At 36.2% G+C, this 24877-nt stretch overlaps 1 protein-coding gene and 2 non-coding genes across 3 annotated transcripts in view; 1 reads left to right on the top strand and 2 right to left on the bottom strand.

The window, feature by feature from the left end:
* The window catches only part of LOC132156076 (ras-specific guanine nucleotide-releasing factor 1), a 90896-nt gene that overhangs the window by 26408 nt on the left and 39611 nt on the right, over positions 1–24877 (bottom strand). Inside the window, exons 4-10 of the mRNA XM_059564913.1 lie at positions 20423–20515; positions 4923–5176; positions 2630–2709; positions 2294–2487; positions 1745–1854; positions 739–857; positions 33–193 (exon numbers count right to left, since the gene is read on the bottom strand). Coding sequence (XP_059420896.1) covers positions 33–193; positions 739–857; positions 1745–1854; positions 2294–2487; positions 2630–2709; positions 4923–5176; positions 20423–20515 — 1011 coding nt within the window. The remainder of the gene's footprint in view (positions 1–32; positions 194–738; positions 858–1744; positions 1855–2293; positions 2488–2629; positions 2710–4922; positions 5177–20422; positions 20516–24877) is intronic.
* Positions 9751–9822, top strand: trnae-uuc (transfer RNA glutamic acid (anticodon UUC)). Its single transcript has one exon. It is a non-coding gene; the product is annotated as a tRNA-Glu (tRNA).
* Positions 16046–16117, bottom strand: trnae-uuc (transfer RNA glutamic acid (anticodon UUC)). The gene has a single exon. It is a non-coding gene; the product is annotated as a tRNA-Glu (tRNA).

Genomic DNA, 24877 nt, shown 5'->3' on the forward strand with positions numbered 1-24877 from the left:
ATTTTGTATTGATGGAGTGCATGAGGCTTCACCTTGGTTAGGTGTAGTTTTCCTCCAGAGCCTCTAGTGCAGATAATCAGATGCTTGGAGAAGAGAAAACACTGCTTCTCTCCCTCCTTCTTCAGAGACAGAGAGCCCAGTCGGCCGCGGGTGATCTTGCCCTTCTCACTCATGGGCACTTGTATCAGAGATCCTAAAAACAGGCATGTAGGCACAGGATGCATTAGCGTTGCAGGTAATGCTGGGAAGTGAAGAACAGACAAATACTTTGGCAGCACATGGTGTAATACTGGATTGACATATGTTCTTATCAGACTCTTATCAGTTTCCTTGTGTCTTTGTAACCTGCAGCGCATCAGTGACATTTCCGATCCTTGGCTCAACACCAAGTTTGACTGGTAAAATTTTGATTACACTTAGAAATAAAAGAGTTGGTCTGGTCTTTGAACACACTGTGTTCTATGGAGACTAGCAGGATTAGAGCACCCAATCCTTTGAGTTAATACACCGCTTTGTGCTGGCAGGGAAAAAGGGGCAGCCCAGAAGAGCCTTGAAGTGGGAAGAGGGAGGTGGGGGGCTTGACGATAAGAGGTGACAAGAGTGACAGTTTACAGAAAAGAACAGAAGGAAAGGAGAATCCAACCGTCTTCTTATCAAGGATCTGTGGCCCCTTTCAGCTAAGCACTCAGGTGGATTTGTGTGTGTGTGTGTGTGTGTGTTTGTGTGTTGGGAGTTCACCTTGTCTGACAAAGGTCTGGCTGGTGTCTAGGAGAATCTCACAGCCCTCCACGATCATCCGCTCGATAGCGAGGTTCTTCCTAATGTTCTCTGTCTCGCTAACCTCATCGTGCATGATTCTGTGGAGGTACATCATTTTAGCACTCACAGCTGTTATTTTTATGACACATAAAAATGTTCAAATGTTCAATGATATCACTCTTAACAAAAACACAAACAATGAAATAAAAAAATAACTGGTGAAAGTGAAAAACAGTTTTTTAGTAACATTTTTAGTTTCACTTAAACTGAAATTAAGTTGTGAGAATTTAGATTTAATTTTAGTTAGCTTTGGAGTTATGAAAATATAGTTTTATTATATTTATATAACTGAAATATAACTATATATTTTTGTATATTGCAAATTAATTTTAGTTTTAGACTTGACTACTACTTTACTAGCAATAACACTAGATGCTAAATTTTAAAAAATGTCACTTAAATGAAAATGATACACTTTCAATGAGAAATTGAAATCATATAGTTTAAGTTTAGCATTAAAAATACTAAAATACCAAATAAATAGAGCTTTAAAACACTGAAAACAATTATAGAATAAAAACTAAAATGACATGGTGAACTAAAAATCAAATATATATTAAAAATAAATAAAAAATCTTGTCTTCAATGTGATTCACATACTCAGAAGTATTTGTGGCATTATCAAACCCCAAAGGGACAAGCAAATAGTCCTGCCTCAAACTGGCGCCATGGTATTATGTTCAATCCAGACGAGCTGCGCAGTCAGACTGCAGTTCCATTTACTGCCAATAGTGGTGAGGAAATTACACTCTTTAACTTCAGATATAGCATTTAGAAGTTGATTTGATGATCCGGTTTTAGGAACAATTTACAGCTTCATTCAGCTTCTTTTTAATAAATGAGTCCCATAACCTTTGAATAGTGAGAAATAATGTAGTGATGCTGTCACATGGTCATGGTATGTTAAAGGCACATTTTAATGTACCTGGAAAGCTCCTCCAGCTTTGACTTGGCGTAATCCAAGCTGTTTCTCTCCACATGCTCATGCGGTGTATGTGCTAACAGCTCATGGAGGGTCAGTATGTAACGAGGAATCTGCCAGACAACAAGCACATGTCATATTGTCAGACAGGAGGGTAGTTTTCGATTTTATTTTTGCCTTCTGCTGCAAACACACTCATCATATCCACACTTAGTCATGTGCACACATGGAAATCCAAACAAAACTTCATTAAGTCTGTACACTGTATTCTTGCAGAGGACTCTTAGAGGGGAGCTCTATCACTCATCAGCACATTTATTACCAACACTGCAAATCCCAAAGTAGACCTTGCTGGACAAGATCACATGAAAACTGCTTACCGTACAAGAAAAAAGCCATTAGACCAGAATGCACAGCAAAACCCTAATTAAAGGGACTAAAAAAAGCATATGAGGACCTGCAATGTGCTACTACACAGAACTATATTACAGCTTGTGATTTGTAGCATGGTAACCATAAAAAATGAGAGCCCGAATGAAAGATTATGGTCACCTGGAACATGGGGTAAGTGAGAAATGTCTCCAGCGTGCGCTCCTCACAGTCAGGCTTGGCTTCATACTGTTTAAGCAGCTTGTCGAAGTCACGGTTCTGCTTGCAGTGGGCCAAGATCTGCAAACTGTACTGGTGGTTACGTACAAACTCCTGGTAGATGTTCAGCATGGGCAACAGGATGTCAAATAGGTCAGCTGAAGGACAGGAAGGAAGATCAAAATCAGTGTGACTGGGCCTCAGATCTGTGGCACCTATTGAAAAAGCCAGCTTGCAATTTTAGGGGTTTACAGAATGTTCTTTGCTGTTGGTTGCCAAACGCTCTGGCAGTGAACTCACCCAAGACTAATGTTGGCCAGCTTGCTATTCGAGCTTTCAACCCTTGGTAGAAAATCTGATGCAGAAACATTATGGTTTCACTGCAAAACAAAGAGGACATGTAAACAACAATGTAAGCATTTGATTGTTCTTGTAAGATTTTTTTAATCTTTTTGAAATAATTATTTTACTGTAGGCTCACCCAGGCAGCATTAAAAATCATATATTGTGAAATATTATAAAAATGTATTTACCATTTTGAAATCGGACATTGCGTTACCATGGAAATGGTACTTTAAAATCAAATGGTGGTCACCTCCCCCTTAGTGGGCAGGGTCAAGGGTCATAAAACATAATGCATTACGGTCTTCTAGAACCAAAACTTTTTATAATCTTGGCAACAAACATATCATTGGAAAGGTCTGAGTCTCAGGATTTCATATTTGGTGGTTATTTTGAGACGGAAGTAAAATTCACAGAGAAATCTAGAGAAAAATTAATTAAGCAAAATTCAAAATAGTTTTGATGACTCCCAGTGGCTGTGTGTGGTATGATGCCCTAAATAAAATCTCACAGGAACCTCAATTTTTTTCATATCAACTTCAAATTTGTAACATAACTTAATTTTATACCAATTTTAGAGTAAAACCTGTTCTGTAAAATATTTATAATAAATAAAATAAAATGAAATTAATATAGCGCATATTAATTATAGTACATTTAAACTTCTATAACTTTTTGATACTTCAATTCTTTTTCAAAATTCCACTTTTGCCAAATTCTGCTAATTTTCTAAATCTTTAAAAAGAGACCAACCTTAGGTTTATATTCCAAAGTGTTCATAAATTACAGCAATTTAAGTTTGGATAGTTCACTTTAATGCCTATTAAAAAAATGGGGGGTTGGGGGTGAGAGTTAAGAGGTTAAAATAACAGTTTAACATAACATTTTATAACATAAATTACAATAATACCATTTATATTCCAAAATGTAATTTATTCCTTTAATGGCAAAGCTGAATTTTTAAACTACCCATTCTACAGTCTTCAGTGCCACATGACCCTTCAGAAATCATTCTAATATGCTCAGGATTTTTTTAATTTAAAATGTCAGGATTCTTTAATTAAAAGAAAGTTTCTTTCTAAGAAATCTATTTAGCATCTATTTGAAATTGAAATCTTTTGTTACATTATAAATGTCTATGTCACTTTGGATCAATTTCGAGTGAAACAATGTATATATTAAAGACGATAAAAACAAATATAGTCAATGTAACTATGTAGGCTACATTCTAACATTGTGACATTACAATCTACAAACAAAGATCACGCTTTTTAATGCAAAAGTTAAATTTAGAATATACCTGTGAAATGTAAGTTATGAATTGAGGAAACAGACAATAAAACTAAAAAAATAAAACAGCACATCTCAAACTCATTAAACATCGCAAGTAGCCTATCTGTTCCATAGACTCCCCATGTTAAAATGCCCAACTTTACATCAGAAAAGAAAAAAGTTTACAGCCTGGTACAAAAATGTATTTTGGTTCATATTGCTAATTTTGCTCTTCATGACAACTGTGAGGGGGTTGAAATTTTTTTTTATAACTCATCCATTTAAATTATATTAAGCTCTGTATAAAGTTCTGCATAAATAAGGGTGCGGCCACTTGAGTGACAGGTGGATTGCTGCTGCTGACACTGCCGTTGCGCTAGGTGGGCGTGGCTTCAGCAACCAACTCCCGCCTTTTTGCCCATTTTAGATGATCCAGGAGTGATGCGTTTGTATATCGATATAAATGGTATTGCCTCATACCATATCGTTTATTAAAAAATATATCATTATATAGTACAAACTGGATATACCACCATGCTCCATTACTGACCCCAAACTTTTGAATAAATGTCTCAGATATTTCTCTTAAAATTGCTTGGAAGAAATACAAATAAATATAAATGAGACAAGTGTTGACAGTAAAAGTACAAAGCTATACAATTAATGTGGATCCCCAAAGCTCAGATAATTTGATCTGGGAAGAAACCGAGTCTGAGTTCAAACTTTAGAATTTGGTATTTGACAAATCAAAGCTCAGTGTGAGACTGAGATCGCTGAGATTTAGATACACAGATTATTGGGGTCATTTCACAGAAGAAACATCAGAGAAGTAGACACCTAATCACATTGTTGTTAAGCTATTTAGCAATATAAAGTGATATTCAAGTGAACAGAATTGAAATGTTGAAATGTTTCTTTCCTCTTTGCATGCAAATCCTTTCAAGCATTGTGGTTATTTCTGGCTGGAACTGGTGTTTACCTGTTGAGGAATATGCTGCTGACATCATCATGTGTTATGGGTGGTTTCTTGGAACTGGCAGCCATGCGAAGCGGTCTCAAGAAGTTGTTGACAAGGATGTGGAGCTGTTGGACGTACTCAGCCTCTGCTTCAAGCATGCTAAAGACGACTTGGTTCCTCTTCCTCATGCTTTCTGCATGTGGTGAACGGATGTAGTCCTGAATGATGGTCTTCCACTTTCGCCGACACATCCAACCCCTCAAGAAGCTTTGTACCTGATGCAGCAGCATTAATCAGAATCAATCAATAAAATCAATAGATCTGAACTGACTATACACAAAAACAAAAAAAAAACTTGACCAATCATGAAACTAACCCTAAGTCACTTGCTCCGTTCCAAAAACCCAGCTGCATTTTAAGTCATCATAGTTGTTTTCAACGTCAAGCTTATTTTAAAATGTACGAAACGTAGCATTGCAACAAACTTAGTGAAAAAAAAGCAAGATAAATGATGAGGTGAGTGGTTATAAATGTTTTAACTTACATATTTTATTAAATATTGAAAATTATCCATAGAAATATGTGTGGATTTCATCCAAAATATAGTTGTGGTCTTAAGTTTAAAAACAGTACAGCTTGCAGAACAAATTTTATAATAAAAATTAAATTTACTACTGCCACGAATAAGCAATTTCAAATAGCAAATGTTTATACCCATAGTCCGTAAAACAAAAACAAATGAAATCAGTCACCTAAGTGGTTCTATGACAGTCAGGATAGTAGTAATTATGATGCACATTATGCCAAGATGATTTATGACCTTGACCTTTGACCTTTTGACAGGTTGAACTTCCGGTGACCTTATGATGGATGGGATAAACTTCCGGAATGAGTTCATGGGTTAACCTATGACCGTTTCCCACGCATCGATCATGTGGTTTTGACAGAAAGTTTTACACTATTGACCTAGTTAGTTCTAAATCATAGTTTTTGACGGGTAGTTTAAACGGTATAGGAAACACTCCCCACGCATCGATCATGTGGTTTTGACAGAAAGTTTTACCCTATTGACCTAGTTAGTTCTAAATCATGGTTTTAGGAAACCCTCCCCATGCATCGATCATGTGGTTTTGACAGAAAGTTTTACCCTATTGACCTAGTTAGTTCTAAATCATGGTTTTAGGAAACCCTCCCCTACGCTGTTTGAAGTTTGTGGCAGTTATACGGTTATGTGTGTGTGTGTGTCTCCCCACTCCCATTACATTGCTGAGCAGTGTATAAATGGGATCGGTGTGTTCTACGTTTATATATAAAACATCCTATAATTTATATGATATAATTAATTATCATGCTAAAGTTGAAAACATTTCAGTTATTTCACATTTATATATAAAACATCCTATAATTTATATAATATAATAATTATCATGCTAAAGTTGACAAAAACATTTCAGTTATTCATATATGTGACATTCAGTTATTTCACATTTATATATAAAACATTCTATAATTTATATAATATTTATATAATTTATATAATACAATTAATTATCATGCTAAAGTTGGAAAACACATTTTAGTTATTTCACATACATATATAAAACATTCTGTAATTTATATAATATTTATATCATTTATATAATATAATTAATTATCATGCTAAAGTTGAAAAACATTCTGTTCTTTTAAAAAGGTTATAAAAAGCTTACTAAAACCAATTGTTTTAGTTTTAGATAAAAATTACATAAAACATTCTATCCTTTATATTCTATCCTTTATATAATTTATATAATATAAATTATATAATCTAAAACAATTAAACTATGGTTGTCAAAAAATTATATCCTTTAAAAGTATATAATGGAATGCTTACACAATATATCTTACTAAAAAGAATAAAATAAAAATAAAAATCTTCTTACATGTTCGTAAGTCTGGACGGTCTCTGACTTCAGTGATCAAGATATCAGGGACTGAAATTATAATCCTAAAAGTTTAAAAATGTTTTACATTTAATACATTATTAAAAGTTGTAATAGAGTTGTTAAATTATTAAAAGTGGTAAAACAAAAACACAGTTTTTCATGAATGACCTCACACTGTCTCAAAAAGTAAAGGAGCCGCGTGTGCGTGTCTGTGTCCGTCTATGCGCGCCCCCTCTCCGTCTGAGCTCTGACCCCCTCCTTTGCATACCAGAGTACGGTGAAATCTCACACTAACAAAAGTTGAAAACATGCCTTTAAAAGTATAATATAAATATCTTATTGATCCAATTGTTTTAGTTTTAGATGAATAAAAGTATAAATGAAATGCTTACTGAAACCAATTATTTTAGATAAACAAAATAATAAATAAAATTGCCTTGCCTTATTTTAGAGAGAGTTGAAGAAGTAGCTCCTAACACATCATTGTCCATTGATGTCCACAAAAATGCAATGTATGAATGGATTAAAAATTGTTTTACACAACTGAATTCATATAGTCATTCCTGAATGTCTCTCAAAGCACCGTCTCAAAACATAGGGAGGCGCGCGGTATGTGTGTCAAAAAGTAAAACACACGTGTGTGTGTGTGTATGTGTGTGTGTCTGTGCGCGCCCCTTCACATGTGAGCTCTGACATATGAAACAGGACCCCACTCCACATTCCTGAGCATGGTGAAAGTGAGATTAATATACATATAACATCATATACAATAATATAATATAATATCTTACTAAAAAATCTACTGAAATGCTTGTAAAAAGAATAAAACTCATCTTACATGTTTAGAAACTTACAACTCTTGAACTTACATGTTCAAGAAGCTCTTAAGAGACATAAATCACAAAGTGGTTCTCTCTCACACCAGCGTCTCTGACTCAGAGGAATGTATTCAGTGATGGGATGAGACATTGTGTTAGGGCTAAAATTACTTCAAAGTAAAATCTTAAAAGGTTAAATGATATCTTTTAAAAATAAAATTTAAATAAATTATTAAAAGTCTTAATAAAAACAAATATTCTACAACGATGGTCTGTGGAAAAATTCGACTTGAACAAAGTATATTTTTTTATTTATCATGGGTTTGTAAAATAATTTGAAGTGTCACAAGTCATCTCACGCCTGTGAAATGTTCAATAATTTCTTAAGTTGTATCTGTGAGAAAATGACAACAACATAGGCCTATCTTCAGAGAGAGCAACTATGAGAACATTTAGAAACTGGGAATCTTCCAGAAATAAGGGTCTTCCGATCAGCGCAGAGAAAGAAGTTACTTGACAATAATGATAACTTCAGGATATCGGATGACAGATGAGCCTCTGTGCATCGTGTCAGAGCGTATGTCACGTTAGTCTGCTAATGCCTTTCCAGAGCCAAAGTTTTGTACACACTAAATTTATTTCAAATCATAATCGTAAAATTAAAAGACTGTTTAAATCTTTAAAGTTTGAATACATACTCATCTTCTATTTATCTTTTAGAAGACTTGTGTATGATATAAATTATTTTGTTTAACGGTGACCTAAAATATAATTGTTATTAAACAATGCCTGTTCAAAACTTTAGATTTGGCCGTAAAAAAAAACTGTACTTGGCCGTAAACTGTACTTAAATCTTATTTATATGAAAAAAGATTCAATCAGCATTTTTTGTCCATGCTGGGTTTCAATTTTATGGTGGGGGCTTTCCATAGCTATCCCGTACACCTAAAAACGACCATCACAGAAAACAAAATTAAAAAAAAACATGAAATAAATAAATAATTTAATAAAATGTAAAAAAGTTTTAGCTAAATAAAAACACCTTACATTTCCAGACAGGCGAAGTAGTTCATTATGCAACAATACAAAAAAAAAAAAAAAGCAAATAGCCCCAGACCCTTCAGTGATAAACTACTGTGTGAACTGAAGCTTCAGGATATAGGGCAACAGACCAGATGAGTCTCGGGGGACAATGTCGCAGTACATCTAGTCTGCTAATGCCTTTCCAGAGTTTACACTAATTTCATTTAAAAGCATAACCTTAAAAGTTTAAATCAAATCTTTAAAGTTTTATTAAAATCCTATCTTCTATTTATCTTCTTAGAAGATTTATGTATTATTGTTATTAAGCAGTGTCTGTCCAAAAACTTTAGATTGTTACATACAACATACAACATGAAACATGTTGTCAAAGTTTGTCACAAAAATCCTAGGACTTCACATTGCTCTTATTTAGACAAAGTTGTATCATTTGGAAAATCAAAGTAAAAATCACACATCGTCTTAATTCAAAGTATAAGTATAAGATCGTATAAGATAATTTTTACTTGTATCTCCCGAACTAGAGTGAAACCCTTTACTGAGAATATACTATCGGTCATCTACTCAAAATACATGTAGAAGTTTCAAATGTTAGCATTAGCTGATGGTGGCCGCATGACTTTGGGGAGAGCTATAGCACGAAGCATGCCCTTCGACCTCCTCGATTTTGGAGGCTTTTTTGTTAAAGATTTCTCACATCTAGCGGTTCACCCATCTACTCACTTTTTCAAAATGAGTGTTGCAACTGCGGTAGCTGTTATGCGTCAAGAATCTATGACAACATGTCTTCCAATAGCACATCATCGAGTTTAATTGTACATGTTCTACCGTTATGCCGCCTATATAATGATTTACACAACCAAGCAATGGAAAAAGCTTGTAATTTTGACTTACCCTGTCGAGAAGAAAGCAGGCACCCTTTCATTAGCTCTTTCCACATGGGAAAAGCTATCCCGATATTTATTTACATACCGATCAATTAAATTTGAGCTTTTTGGCTTTTTTGGGGGGATTTTGTCCCGTGCAGTGCAGCCTTTCAAATGTGCCGAGGACTGTATCAACGCCTCCCATATGGTCTAGCAGTTAGGATTCCTGGTTTTCATCCAGGCTGCCCGGGTTCGACTCCCGGTATGGGAAGACAATTTTCACAAATACAATTATATTGAATTCAGAAAATTTCACTATGGAATATTTACTTTATCTATCATAATTTCAATTTAGTATGTCATCATTTCAACTTTTCATCTCATAATGTATGACGCATAGTCATAATTTCAACTTTTTAAGTCAGAATTACAATTTTTGTCAATGACGCCTTTTTAATGTAATACTTAAAACGTTTTTAAGTCATAATTTGGTTGTTGACTATAGTAGAGTTGATGATGAAACTGAGTTAGGCTAGTGATTTTTGTCCCTCTCTGCTCTTTTTCAAGATGGCGGAACGACACGGAAGCCTCCTTGGACTTACCCTCCCCATGTAGATAAAGATAATAACTTAAGTCAGATCATTGATCATTTTGATCAGACAAGAGATCATTTTACACCCATGAGGACATATTTATTAATAAAGACAATGATTTTAGGTAATAAAATACAATTTTTCAACCGAGGAAATCTGCACATGAGAGGCCTTCAAAAGTTTCAAAAGACCTTCAATGGTTCAATGTGTAATGGTTGTGTAAAAATCAAATACTGTATTACACTTTTCAAATGATAATCTAGCTTTAAAGTTTCACAAAGTCTGACACAAGTCCATTAACATGTTCTTTTTGCTTATTTCTACAAATATCAACCTGATCAATATGAATACGATTAAACAAGTTAATTTTTAAGAAAAAAAGAGTTTTAAAATACAACTAAACCATGATAATTTTTAGTTTAGATGTTGATGACTAAGTTTCAGGCGTAGTGCAACCAGATTTCTCTAACATCTCACTCACAACGCAACACGTTGTAAATAAACATTTTTAAACTGTAATTTAACCATATTTGATTAATATTATGTTGATTTAAAGTTTTTGTTATTAACTAATACTTATAACATCTGACCCAAAATAAACAGATAATGGAATCTTCACACTATACAGTTAGATATTCTCCTACTTAGTATCTTTGGATGTATCTGTGGCTGGATTTTGTCACACTCGTGTAAAGACTATGGACTAACTTTAAAACATAATTTTTATACAGGAATCACATGTGTAAGATTCAAAAGATCAATTCACTAAGAATTTGTGATACACAAATAAATACACAAAAGTTTCCAAATGATGATGGTTTTATTACTCCGCTAGATTTAGTCATCTTGTTCAGATAGCAGACGACGCTGTTTCACATGTTGTACGTTGGACTGTGTGTGTTTTAGGTGAAGATGTTTCTTTGAGAGCCGTTTATAGAAATAAATGACGCTTAAGAATTTAAGTGATAGTTTGAGTACATTGATATCAAACACACAAATATGAATCGCACAAGCTGTTTTACACTTTTACAACAGAATCACATCCGACTATTGCACCGAGAGAGGCATACTCATTAAAGATCGAGGCCTTAAAGTTCCACACTTTGGTAAAACCTGCAGATAAAAAAGAAAAGTCAATTCTAATTCTAATTCTTCATCATCATGAGCCATTTAAAACAAATACAGAAAAGCCACTATAGTGATCAGTTTAACTTTTGACTGTTTGTCATTGACATCTTGCTTCGTTTAGTTTGCAAAAAGTGCATAGAGTGTGGTCAAATATTGCATAAAGAGAATTTATGAAAAACATGAATAAATATTGCATCAAGAGAATTAAATGACGGTCCTTCTGAGAGTATTTAGTATGAGAGTGAATCTTTCTGCTATGTCTACGAAACATCGACGTCAAAGATAAGTATTAAACTTTAAACTCGTCTAACTATTACACTTATTTTTTTATTATTTATTTTGCGTGTGTGTGTCACTAAACAACGGTTAAGCTAATGAATTACGGTTGATACGTAGTATTTTATGTGAAAGGGGAATGATTCATTTTTTATTCTGGCCCCACAAATACTTTTAGGCATCTGTCTTTTCTCAACTCGACTCAAGAGAATTTGTTGATCCACCTGTGGGTCCTGGAGAAGACCGTTCAGAAGATGCAGTGGTGAAGTCTGCTTTAGAGATAGGATTTGATTTTGGCCTGGTGAAGCAAACCGTTCAGAGCAAAATTCTCGCAAGTGGAGAAAATTACAAAACCATCTAATGCCATTTCCTCTGCACTTAGTAAATCAGATACCAACTCTTGAACGGTTTGCTTCACCAGGCCAAAATCAAATCCCATCTCTAAAGCAGACTTCACCACTGCATCTTCTGAACGGTCTTCTCCAGGACCCACAGGTGGATCAACAAATTCTCTTGAGTCGCTGTCTCCATTAGTCAATAGCTGTTCAAATAGTCTTGGAAATTTTGCTTGAATCTGATGAACAAACTCTAGGCCCTTTTCTTGCAACAGGTATTCACATCTTGGAAACCACTTGGCATGTTCTACCCATGGATCATCACCAGACTCCCAACATCTGAGTCCACCATCGCAAGAAAAGCACTTCACGTCATCATTACAACCAACATAGTAAAAACCAGCCTTAGCCAATTGGTCTGGTCGAACAGTTATTCTTGAGGGCCAGTAGACAAATGTGAGCAACCTTTCTTCACACTGTTGCATTGCCGATACATTGAAAAGGCTAGATAAAGGTACATTATCTGCTAGGTCACCTCTAACAAAGTGGCAGTTGGGGTAATGCCTCTGGTGCTCTGATACTGCACGATCTCCCGGTTCCCAGTTGCTAAGCTGGCCTCCACAACTGAAGCAAGCCACTCTGTCGCCCTGACCAAGGTAGTAGAAACCACTTTTGGCAAGCTCGGCTGGACTAACTGGTGCAGGAGTCCAATTCTGAAAGGTGTCAAGGCGTTCCTGTTCCCGACGCATGTCAGGATTGTGGCAAACCGGAGGTCGCTGGTGAGACATATCCAGGTAACCCACCCGCTCCTCCTTTTGGCCTGAAACGCGTGTCGCGGGGCCGGAAAGCTGTAGCATGGCTACGTTGCGAAGGGGGGAAAAGGCACTTTTGATGAAGGCTCTGGATGAAGACATAAAAATGTGACCACAGGGCGTGTCCACTCTGGAATGGAAATGGTTGCCGCCTCGGGAATACGGTAATTAAAATGCAGAAAACAAATATTTAATCTTTTAAATCATGTAGTATTCTAAATATTATTATTATAATACTATTTTTATGACATTTTTTCATTCAGAAATTTTTATTTCAACATTATACTTAAATACATTGAAGAAATTTGAGTGAAAGACATTTACAGATGGTCTAACCAGAATAGAAAACATCCGCAGGCTATCATGTCTTTCTCTACGATGTAGCTGGCAAGACTTTCAACTAATTCACCAACGTCAGTTTTTGCATTTTTTGACACCAGTGACACACATAGATCTGTTACAAACATTTAGAAAGTAGTTAGGATTTATTTCATGTTTAAGTTCATTTTACCGACTATTGTTAAAGTTCATAGACCTTTACCGCATTTAAATGTATTGAGTTAAAATTAAAACGTGATATCCATATCGCATCATTACCGAATTCAGGGTTGTTTAATAACTTCAATAGTTATCAAGCACCAGCTGATTTAAGTTTTTCTTCAAACAATGAGACAAAAATAATTTTGTTGTATGCAAAAATTTAGAGGGTCGCTTATAGAAAGAGGCGTCCTTGTCTTTGTTTCGCGGCATTTTTAAAACATAGAACCAGAGAACAGAGAACCTTGTGGGGCATTCTATATCCGCATAGTTAAAATATACATTTTAGCGCTATTTAAAAACTAGGACGGTATAATAATATAATGTAAATGTCTCGCGTATCAAATCAAGATACAAATCAAGCCAATTCATGTGAATAATGTCGTATATGAACAAAGAGATATATAACAAATATGATATCCGGGGGAAAGTGTAAATAAAACGCCATACAAAACATTACAATCACACCCGACAATACGGTAAGTGTTAAAGTGTAAGAAAAATAGACAAGCTACAATAGATTGAGAATGGTGATGTTAAACAATTTCAAAACAGGGTGTTTCAGAAGAAATGCAAACGAAATGTTACACGCAAATATTTGGTCTTGTTTCAGAGTGGTCCGGTGAAAACTATGTGAACTTTGATGAGGCCGAGAGCAATAGCGCTTTTATAACAATTATTTTCAATAATATTGAAAAAGGTTCAATAACAATGTTCAATATAAACAAGAATCCGACTCTAATGCGACTGAGCTTGTTTCACATATAATAGTTAGATGATTTATCTAACAATTGAAATTTACGATATGTAAAATATTTCGGCATTCTGCCGAATAAAAAGATCATAAAAAGAAGAACAATTATTAAGACACAACAACTGTTTTCTGGATCGGGCCTAAAAGACAGATGCCTAAAAGTATTTGTGGGGCCAGAATAAAAAATGAATCATCCCCCTTTCACATAAAATACTACGTATCAACCGTAATTCATTAGCTTAACCGTTGTTTAGTGACACACACACGCAAAATAAATAATAAAAAAATAAGTGTAATAGTTAGACGAGTTTAAAGTTTAATACTTATCTTTGACGTCGATGTTTCGTAGACATAGCAGAAAGATTCACTCTCATACTAAATACTCTCAGAAGGACCGTCATTTAATTCTCTTGATGCAATATTTATTCATGTTTTTCATAAATTCTCTTTATGCAATATTTGACCACACTCTATGCACTTTTTGCAAACTAAACGAAGCAAGATGTCAATGACAAACAGTCAAAAGTTAAACTGATCACTATAGTGGCTTTTCTGTATTTGTTTTAAATGGCTCATGATGATGAAGAATTAGAATTAGAATTGACTTTTCTTTTTTATCTGCAGGTTTTACCAAAGTGTGGAACTTTAAGGCCTCGATCTTTAATGAGTATGCCTCTCTCGGTGCAATAGTCGGATGTGATTCTGTTGTAAAAGTGTAAAACAGCTTGTGCGATTCATATTTGTGTGTTTGATATCAATGTAGTCAAACTATTACTTAAATTCTTAAGCGTCATTTATTTCTATAAACGGCTCTCAAAGAAACGTCTTCACCTAAAACACACACAGTCCAACGTACAACATGTGAAACAGCGTCGTCTGCTATCTGAACAAGATGACTAAATCTAGCGGAGTAATAAAACCATCATCATTTGGAAACTTTTGTGTATTTATTTGTGTATCACAAATTCTTAGTGAATTGATCTTTTGAATCTTACACATGTGATTCCTGTATAAAAATTATGTTTTAAAGTTAGTCCATAGTCTTTACACGAGTGTGACAAAATCCAGCCACAGATACATCCAAAGATACTAAGTAGGAGAATATCTAACTGTATAGTGTGAAGATTCCATTATCTGTTTATTTTGGGTCAGATGTTATAAGTATTAGTTAATAACAAAAACTTTAAATCAACATAATATTAATCAAATATGGTTAAATTACAGTTTAAAAATGTTTATTTACAGCGTGTTGCGTTGTGAGTGAGATGTTAGAGAAATCTGGTTGCACTACGCCTGAAACTTAGTCATCAACATCTAAACTAAAAATTATCATGGTTTAGTTGTATTTTAAAACTCTTTTTTTCTTAAAAATTAACTTGTTTAATCGTATTCATATTGATCAGGTTGATATTTGTAGAAATAAGCAAAAAGAACATGTTAATGGACTTGTGTCAGACTTTGTGAAACTTTAAAGCTAGATTATCATTTGAAAAGTGTAATACAGTATTTGATTTTTACACAACCATTACACATTGAACCATTGAAGGTCTTTTGAAACTTTTGAAGGCCTCTCATGTGCAGATTTCCTCGGTTGAAAAATTGTATTTTATTAGCTAAAATCATTGTCTTTATTAATAAATATGTCCTCATGGGTGTAAAATGATCTCTTGTCTGATCAAAATGATCAATGATCTGACTTAAGTTATTATCTTTATCTACATGGGGAGGGTAAGTCCAAGGAGGCTTCCGTGTCGTTCCGCCATCTTGAAAAAGAGCAGAGAGGGACAAAAATCACTAGCCTAACTCAGTTTCATCATCAACTCTACTATAGTCAACAACCAAATTATGACTTAAAAACGTTTTAAGTATTACATTAAAAAGGCGTCATTGACAAAAATTGTAATTCTGACTTAAAAAGTTGAAATTATGACTATGCGTCATACATTATGAGATGAAAAGTTGAAATGATGACATACTAAATTGAAATTATGATAGATAAAGTAAATATTCCATAGTGAAATTTTCTGAATTCAATATAATTGTATTTGTGAAAATTGTCTTCCCATACCGGGAGTCGAACCCGGGCAGCCTGGATGAAAACCAGGAATCCTAACTGCTAGACCATATGGGAGGCGTTGATACAGTCCTCGGCACATTTGAAAGGCTGCACTGCACGGGACAAAATCCCCCCAAAAAAGCCAAAAAGCTAAAATTTAATTGATCGGTATGTAAATAAATATCGGGATAGCTTTTCCCATGTGGAAAGAGCTAATGAAAGGGTGCCTGCTTTCTTCTCGACAGGGTAAGTCAAAATTACAAGCTTTTTCCATTGCTTGGATGTGTACATCATTATATAGGCGGCATAACGGTAGAACATGTACAATTAAACTCGATGATGTGCTATTGGAAGACATGTTGTCATAGATTCTTGACGCATAACAGCTACCGCAGTTGCAACACTCATTTTGAAAAAGTGAGTAGATGGGTGAACCGCTAGATGTGAGAAATCTTTAACAAAAAAGCCTCCAAAATCGAGGAGGTCGAAGGGCATGCTTCGTGCTATAGCTCTCCCCAAAGTCATGCGGCCACCATCAGCTAATGCTAACATTTGAAACTTCTACATGTATTTTGAGTAGATGACCGATAGTATATTCTCAGTAAAGGGTTTCACCCTAGTTCGGGAGATACAAGTAAAAATTATCTTATACGATCTTATACTTATACTTTGAATTAAGACGATGTGTGATTTTTACTTTGATTTTCCAAATGATACAACTTTGTCTAAATAAGAGCAATGTGAAGTCCTAGGATTTTTGTGACAAACTTTGACAACATGTTTCATGTTGTATGTTGTATGTAACAATCTAAAGTTTTTGGACAGACACTGCTTAGTAACAATAATACATAAATCTTCTAAGAAGATAAATAGAAGATAGGATTTTAATAAAACTTTAAAGATTTGATTTAAACGTTTAAGGTTATGCTTTTAAATGAAATTAGTGTAAACTCTGGAAAGGCATTAGCAGACTAGATGTACTGCGACATTGTCCCCCGAGACTCATCTGGTCTGTTGCCCTATATCCTGAAGCTTCAGTTCACACAGTAGTTTATCACTGAAGGGTCTGGGGCTATTTGCTTTTTTTTTTTTTTTGTATTGTTGCATAATGAAGTACTTCGCCTGTCTGGAAATGTAAGGTGTTTTTATTTAGCTAAAACTTTTTTACATTTTATTAAATTATTTATTTATTTCATTTTCTTTTTAAATTTTGTTTTCTGTGATGGTCGTTTTTAGGTGTACGGGATAGCTATGGAAAGCCCCCACCATAAAATTGAAGCCCAGCATGGACAAAAAATGCTGATTGAATCTTTTTTCATATAAATGAGATTTAAGTACAGTTTACGGCCAAGTACAGTTTTTTTTTTATGGCCAAATCTAAAGTTTTGAACAGGCATTGTTTAATAACAATTATATTTTAGGTCACCGTTAAACAAAATAATTTATATCATACACAAGTCTTCTAAAAGATAAATAGAAGATGAGTATGTATTCAAACTTTAAAGATTTAAACAGTCTTTTAATTTTACGATTATGATTTGAAATAAATTTAGTGTGTACAAAACTTTGGCTCTGGAAAGGCATTAGCAGACTAACGTGACATACGCTCTGACACGATGCACAGAGGCTCATCTGTCATCCGATATCCTGAAGTTATCATTATTGTCAAGTAACTTCTTTCTCTGCGCTGATCGGAAGACCCTTATTTCTGGAAGATTCCCAGTTTCTAAACGTTCTCATAGTTGCTCTCTCTGAAGATAGGCCTATGTTGTTGTCATTTTCTCACAGATACAACTTAAGAAATTATTGAACATTTCACAGGCGTGAGATGACTTGTGACACTTCAAATTATTTTACAAACCCATGATAAATAAAAAAATATACTTTGTTCAAGTCGAATTTTTCCACAGACCATCGTTGTAGAATATTTGTTTTTATTAAGACTTTTAATAATTTATTTAAATTTTATTTTTAAAAGATATCATTTAACCTTTTAAGATTTTACTTTGAAGTAATTTTAGCCCTAACACAATGTCTCATCCCATCACTGAATACATTCCTCTGAGTCAGAGACGCTGGTGTGAGAGAGAACCACTTTGTGATTTATGTCTCTTAAGAGCTTCTTGAACATGTAAGTTCAAGAGTTGTAAGTTTCTAAACATGTAAGATGAGTTTTATTCTTTTTACAAGCATTTCAGTAGATTTTTTAGTAAGATATTATATTATATTATTGTATATGATGTTATATGTATATTAATCTCACTTTCACCATGCTCAGGAATGTGGAGTGGGGTCCTGTTTCATATGTCAGAGCTCACATGTGAAGGGGCGCGCACAGACACACACACATACACACACACACACGTGTGTTTTACTTTTTGACACACATACCGCGCGCCTCCCTATGTTTTGAGACGGTGCTTTGAGAGACATTCAGGAATGACTATATGAATTCAGTTGTGTAAAAACAATTTTGAATCCATTCATACATTGCATTTTGTGGACATCAATGGACAATGATGTGTTAGGAGCTACTTCTTCAACTCTCTCTAAAATAAGGCAAGACAATTTTATTTATTATTTTGTTTATCTAAAATAATTGGTTTCAGTAAGCATTTCATTTATACTTTTATTCATCTAAAACTAAAACAATTGGATCAATAAGATATTTATATTATACTTTTAAAGGCATGTTTTCAACTTTTGTTAGTGTGAGATTTCACCGTACTCTGGTATGCAAAGGAGGGGGTCAGAGCTCAGACGGAGAGGGGGCGCGCATAGACGGACACAGACACGCACACGCGGCTCCTTTACTTTTTGAGACAGTGTGAGGTCATTCATGAAAAACTGTGTTTTTGTTTTACCACTTTTAATAATTTAACAACTCTATTACAACTTTTAATAATGTATTAAATGTAAAACATTTTTAAACTTTTAGGATTATAATTTCAGTCCCTGATATCTTGATCACTGAAGTCAGAGACCGTCCAGACTTACAAACATGTAAGAAGATTTTTATTTTTATTTTATTCTTTTTAGTAAGATATATTGTGTAAGCATTCCATTATATACTTTTAAAGGATATAATTTTTTGACAACCATAGTTTAATTGTTTTAGATTATATAATTTATATTATATAAATTATATAAAGGATAGAATATAAAGGATAGAATGTTTTATGTAATTTTTATCTAAAACTAAAACAATTGGTTTTAGTAAGCTTTTTATAACCTTTTTAAAAGAACAGAATGTTTTTCAACTTTAGCATGATAATTAATTATATTATATAAATGATATAAATATTATATAAATTACAGAATGTTTTATATATGTATGTGAAATAACTAAAATGTGTTTTCCAACTTTAGCATGATAATTAATTGTATTATATAAATTATATAAATATTATATAAATTATAGAATGTTTTATATATAAATGTGAAATAACTGAATGTCACATATATGAATAACTGAAATGTTTTTGTCAACTTTAGCATGATAATTATTATATTATATAAATTATAGGATGTTTTATATATAAATGTGAAATAACTGAAATGTTTTCAACTTTAGCATGATAATTAATTATATCATATAAATTATAGGATGTTTTATATATAAATGTGAAATAACTTAAATGTTTTTCAACCTTAGCATGATAATTAATTATATCATATAAATTATAGAATGTTTTATATATAAACGTAGAACACACCGATCCCATTTATGCACGGCTCAGGAATGTAATGGGAGGGGGGAGAAGCCATAATAACTGGGATAAAGTTCAAACAAGTTAGCTGGCACAAACTTCAAACAAGCTAACTGCCACAGGCTTCAAACAAGCTAACTGACACAAAGTTCAAACAGCTTCTGTCAAAACCACATGATCGATGCATGGGGAGGGTTTCCTAAAACCATGATTTAGAACTAACTAGGTCAATAGGGTAAAACTTTCTGTCAAAACCACATGATCGATGCATGGGGAGGGTTTCCTAAAACCATGATTTAGAACTAACTAGGTCAATAGGGTAAAACTTTCTGTCAAAACCACATGATCGATGCGTGGGGAGTGTTTCCTATACCGTTTAAACTACCCGTCAAAAACTATAATTTAGAACTAACTAGGTCAATAGGGTAAAACTTTCTGTCAAAACCACATGATCGATGCGTGGGAAACGGTCATAGGTTAACCCATGAACTCATTCCGGAAGTTTATCCCATCCATCATAAGGTCACCGGAAGTTCAACCTGTCAAAAGGTCAAAGGTCAAAGTCATAAATCATCTTGGCATAATGTGCATCATAATTACTACTCAGGATGCTACCTATATAGGCAGCTCACCAGGTTTTTAACTAAAGCTGTGTAATTCAAAGCCTTACTTTCTTGATTTTCTTGATTTCTGAATCATCATCGCTAGGTGCAGTGGTGGGATTCGACTGAATCTTCTCATTGTCTTTGAGCATTGCTGCAATCTGCAACAAAACAGCAATAAAATGGCAGAGTCAACACTTCCTTTGGAAAAAAGTTCCTTGCCTCACTACTTCCCAGCATGTTGACAAAGTGATTAAGTCAGATCAAACCAGTGCCAGCACAGTGTGGCAAAAACACTCGCCCTATCAAAGCTCTCAGATGCCACTCGGGTGATTTCTGATGCTTAGGGTGCACAAACTTTAAAATTATTACAAATTATTACATGGGCCTGCAATTTGAAAGGGAAACATTGGGGACACAAAAGAAACGGGAGCTGGCCAGCAGTCTGTAGGTGAGTGCTCCATTTATTGGACACAGACTGAAAGAGTTTATTATGCTGTGGACCAAGGATGCGAGGCACACAATACATCTGGGGTCATGCATATTCAGCACACCATTTCATACAGCCAGCTCCATTTGCACTTTAAAGTAAAATTACTATTTGATCTGGCTAATGAAGTATACAGCAGGGATCTTAGTTCTCCTGGAGAGCCGTTTTTTATGGGGAGAGATGCAAAGTAAATTGCAAAGTAGTCTAGAGAAAGCTCTTGAAAACCAAATGCTTCTCAGACCACTTTTCATTCTCTCTAAAAGAAATGATCATGTAATATGGGTCATGATAATTGACTAGTCATCCAACAACTGACTAGTCGATTTAAGGGGGATGAAAAATTTTGTCACTCTTTTATTATTAGTTACAGTAAATTATTGTTCTTGTTTTGCAGACTAATGGCTCATGGTACTAGCTTAGCACACCATTAGTCAATTAGCCTATAGTCTACACAAAAATCTTAAATTCTACATTTTCATCCGAAATCGTGTACCGTCCTACATTTGAATTTGAATTTACTTTGAGACCATTAAAAAGGATGTTCTACATAGTATGAATTTGGGTAGTTTGAATGCAATTCGGACATACTACATCCGCCATATTGTTATTGTCACATGACCTACCCTCATCAGTTGACTCATGGGATAGTAACGTGTCCATCGAATGCACACTTAAGAATCTGGGAGCAAGAAGTACGTCATCTGGGTACTTTTCGCCTACTATTTTTCGAATGCTATGAATTCGGACATAGTACTTGCCTCAAATACTGTTTTTCACATACTATACAGTAGAGAAGTATGCGATTTTGGATGCAGGGATTGTGTTTCTATTTGATTTTTATAGTTTTTTCTTTGCCATCAGTAATATACATTAGGGTGCTTTGTGCTGCATTTTATGTTATTCAGCTATGTTATTCTTATGTTTATTATTACTGATGGAGTTTTGTCTTTAATGCTTTAATCTCACATGTCTATTGATATAGTTTTAATATCATATATTTAAGGCAATTGTTAGGGTTGTTTGTTATTGTTGTGTTTGTGTTTTCTTAATTTTTATATGTTTTGCACATATTTTGGAACTATTTAGTAATATATATATATATATTTATATATATATATATATATATATATATATATATATATATATATATATATATATATATATATATACATATACATACATATATATATATATATATATATACATACATACATACATACATACATATAGGAATGGTTTCGAGGGTACCTGCCTGGTCGTGTTTCGTGGGACCAGGGGAGGTCGCTCAGGAGTGAGTGGTTGAGAGGAAGTCCGGCATCACTCGCCACTATGGCCCCCCATCGACCCTGGGTTCGGGAGGAACGGATGGGAGCCGCAGTCTCACCATTGTGGACGGAGAGGGGAAAGGAGGCGCAAGTCTGCCGAGCAAACGCCGCTGCACAAGATGGCCACCAGCCCAGTGCCGCTGCACAAGATGGCCGCCAGCCCAGCGCCGCTGCGCAGAATGGCCGCCGACCCAGCGCCATTGCACAGGTTGGCCGCCAACTCAGCACCACGATGCAAGATGGAAGCCAGCCCAACACCACAGCACAAGATGGACGCCAGCCCAGCGCCACAGCACAAGATGGCCGCCAGCCCAGAGCCACTGCGCAGAATGGCCACCAGCCCAGCACCACTGCCCATGATGGCCGCAGGTCCAGCGACCCTGCACAAGATGGCCGTCAGCCCAGCGCCACGAGGCAAGATGGACGCCAGCACAGCGCCACACTACAAAGTGGTCACCAGCCCAGTGCCACGATGCAAGATGGCCACCAGCTCAGCGCCAACGCCCAAGATGGCCGCTGAGACATTTTTGGATTATTTCTCCATGCTGTCAAAAATCCTAGAAATTCCCAGGAGTGTTCACGTCACGTCTGCTGATCCAGAGACTGTTCACGCCACGTCTGCTGAGCCAGCACCACAGTACAAGATGGCCACCAACCCAGCGCCACTGCACAAGGTGGCCGCCAGCCCGGAGCCACTGCAGAGGATGGCAGCTACAGTGGGCTTTCCAGAGTTGAGTCAGGTTCCGGTTAATCCTCCAGAGTCGAGTCATATTCCCGTTGACCCTCCAGAGTTGAGTCAGGTTTCCGTTGACCCTCCAGAGTTGAGTCAGGTTCCAGTTGACCCTCCAGAGTTGAGTCAGGTTCCAGTTGACCATCCAGAGTCGAGTCAGGTTCCAGTTGACCATCCAGAGTCGAGTCATGTTCCAGTTGACCCTCCAGAATCAAGTCAGGTTCCGGTTGACCCTCCAAAGTCGAGTCAGGTGGTCGTGGACCCTCCAGAGCCAGGGTTAGTCACCGTCGACCTTCCAGAGCCAGGGTTAGTCACCGTTGACCTTCCAGAGTCAGGGCTAGTTCCTGTTGACCTTCCAGAGTCGAGTCAGGTTCCGGTTGACCCTCCAAAGTCGAGTCAGGTGCTCGTGGACCCTCCAGAGTCGAGTCAGGTGCTCGTGGACCTTCCAGAGTCAGGGCTAGTCACCATCGACCTTCCAGAGTCAGGGTCAGTCACTGTTGACCTTCCAGAGTCAGGGCTAGTTCCTGTTGACCTTCCAGAGTCAAGTCAGGTGCTCGTGGACCCTCCAGAGTCAGGGTTAGTCACCGTTGACCTTCCAGAGTCAGGGTTAGTCACCGTTGACCTTCCAGAGTCAGGGTTAGTCACCGTTGACCTTCCAGAGTCAGGGCTAGTTCCTGTTGACCTTCCAGAGTCGAGTCAGGTTCCGGTTGACCCTCCAAAGTCGAGTCAGGTGCTCGTGGACCCTCCAGAGTCGAGTCAGGTGCTCGTGGACCTTCCAGAGTCAGGGCTAGTCACCATCGACCTTCCAGAGTCAGGGTCAGTCACTGTTGACCTTCCAGAGTCAGGGCTAGTTCCTGTTGACCTTCCAGAGTCAAGTCAGGTGCTCGTGGACCCTCCAGAGTCAGGGTTAGTCACCGTTGACCTTCCAGAGTCAGGGTTAGTCACCGTTGACCTTCCAGAGTCAGGGTTAGTCACCGTTGACCTTCCAGAGTCAGGGCTAGTCACCGTTGACCTTCCAGAGTCAGGGCTAGTCACCATCAGGGACGTGCGGTCAGGGTAGTTAGGGTAGGCAGTGCCTCACCAAAGGAAATGTTGACATTACATTTATTAATTCCAAGAGCTTTATTAATTCACCACATTATTAATTGCATTAATTTTATTCCAAATATTATTTTTTGTAACAAAAATTTTCAGGAATACACATAATATACTCATTTTGCCATTGTTTGCTCCTAAAAACCGTTGTTTCATGCAGGAAATTCAAAAGCCATGGCCATTGAGGCAGAGGTGAGCGGTGCCTCTTTGGTCCATAGAACGTAGTTTATGTAGATTTGCGCATGCGCAGTCAGTTGTCATGCTGTCTTGAATTATCAACATTGAGGCAGAGACCGAGCTTGCTTCATGTCACGTGATCTACTCGCTCTCACTCAATCTGCGCGCTTCCCGAAAACTAGCATCTAGTATACTTGCGTGTCGGTGTGTGCGCCTAGAAGTTTGTAGGAGCGAATAAGCTGTTTTTGTACTTTAAAGCTGTACTGCTGACGCAATGTTTTCTGACTGTAGCCTGGTGCGCCGTCACCAGACCAAAAGTGTATGTGTGTGCGCCGTGGCTGTCTGTGCGCGTTTGCGCATTTTGATGGAGTGACTAGGCTGCCGCGCCGCCTCCTTCTCTGTGTCCCGCACAAAACATTTGTTTGTTGTATAAGTCATAAGATAGATGTGTCCATTAATTTGATTATTATATTTGATTGTGCATTAGCCTCACATGACTGACTTTGCTGAATGCAGGCAGCGATCTGATGATGCCTAAAATGAACTTGGGTTGCTAAATTAACTGAATGAATATATGAACATATATTCCACACATTGATAGGTCACAACCTACCCATGACAAGATTTCACCGCACATTACTGGTCACCATTGACCTTCCAGAGTCAGGGCTAGTCACCGTTGACCTTCCAGAGTCAGGGCTAGTCA

The sequence above is a fragment of the Carassius carassius genome, chromosome 13 (genome assembly GCF_963082965.1).
Source record: "Carassius carassius chromosome 13, fCarCar2.1, whole genome shotgun sequence".
NCBI lineage: Eukaryota > Metazoa > Chordata > Actinopteri > Cypriniformes > Cyprinidae > Carassius > Carassius carassius.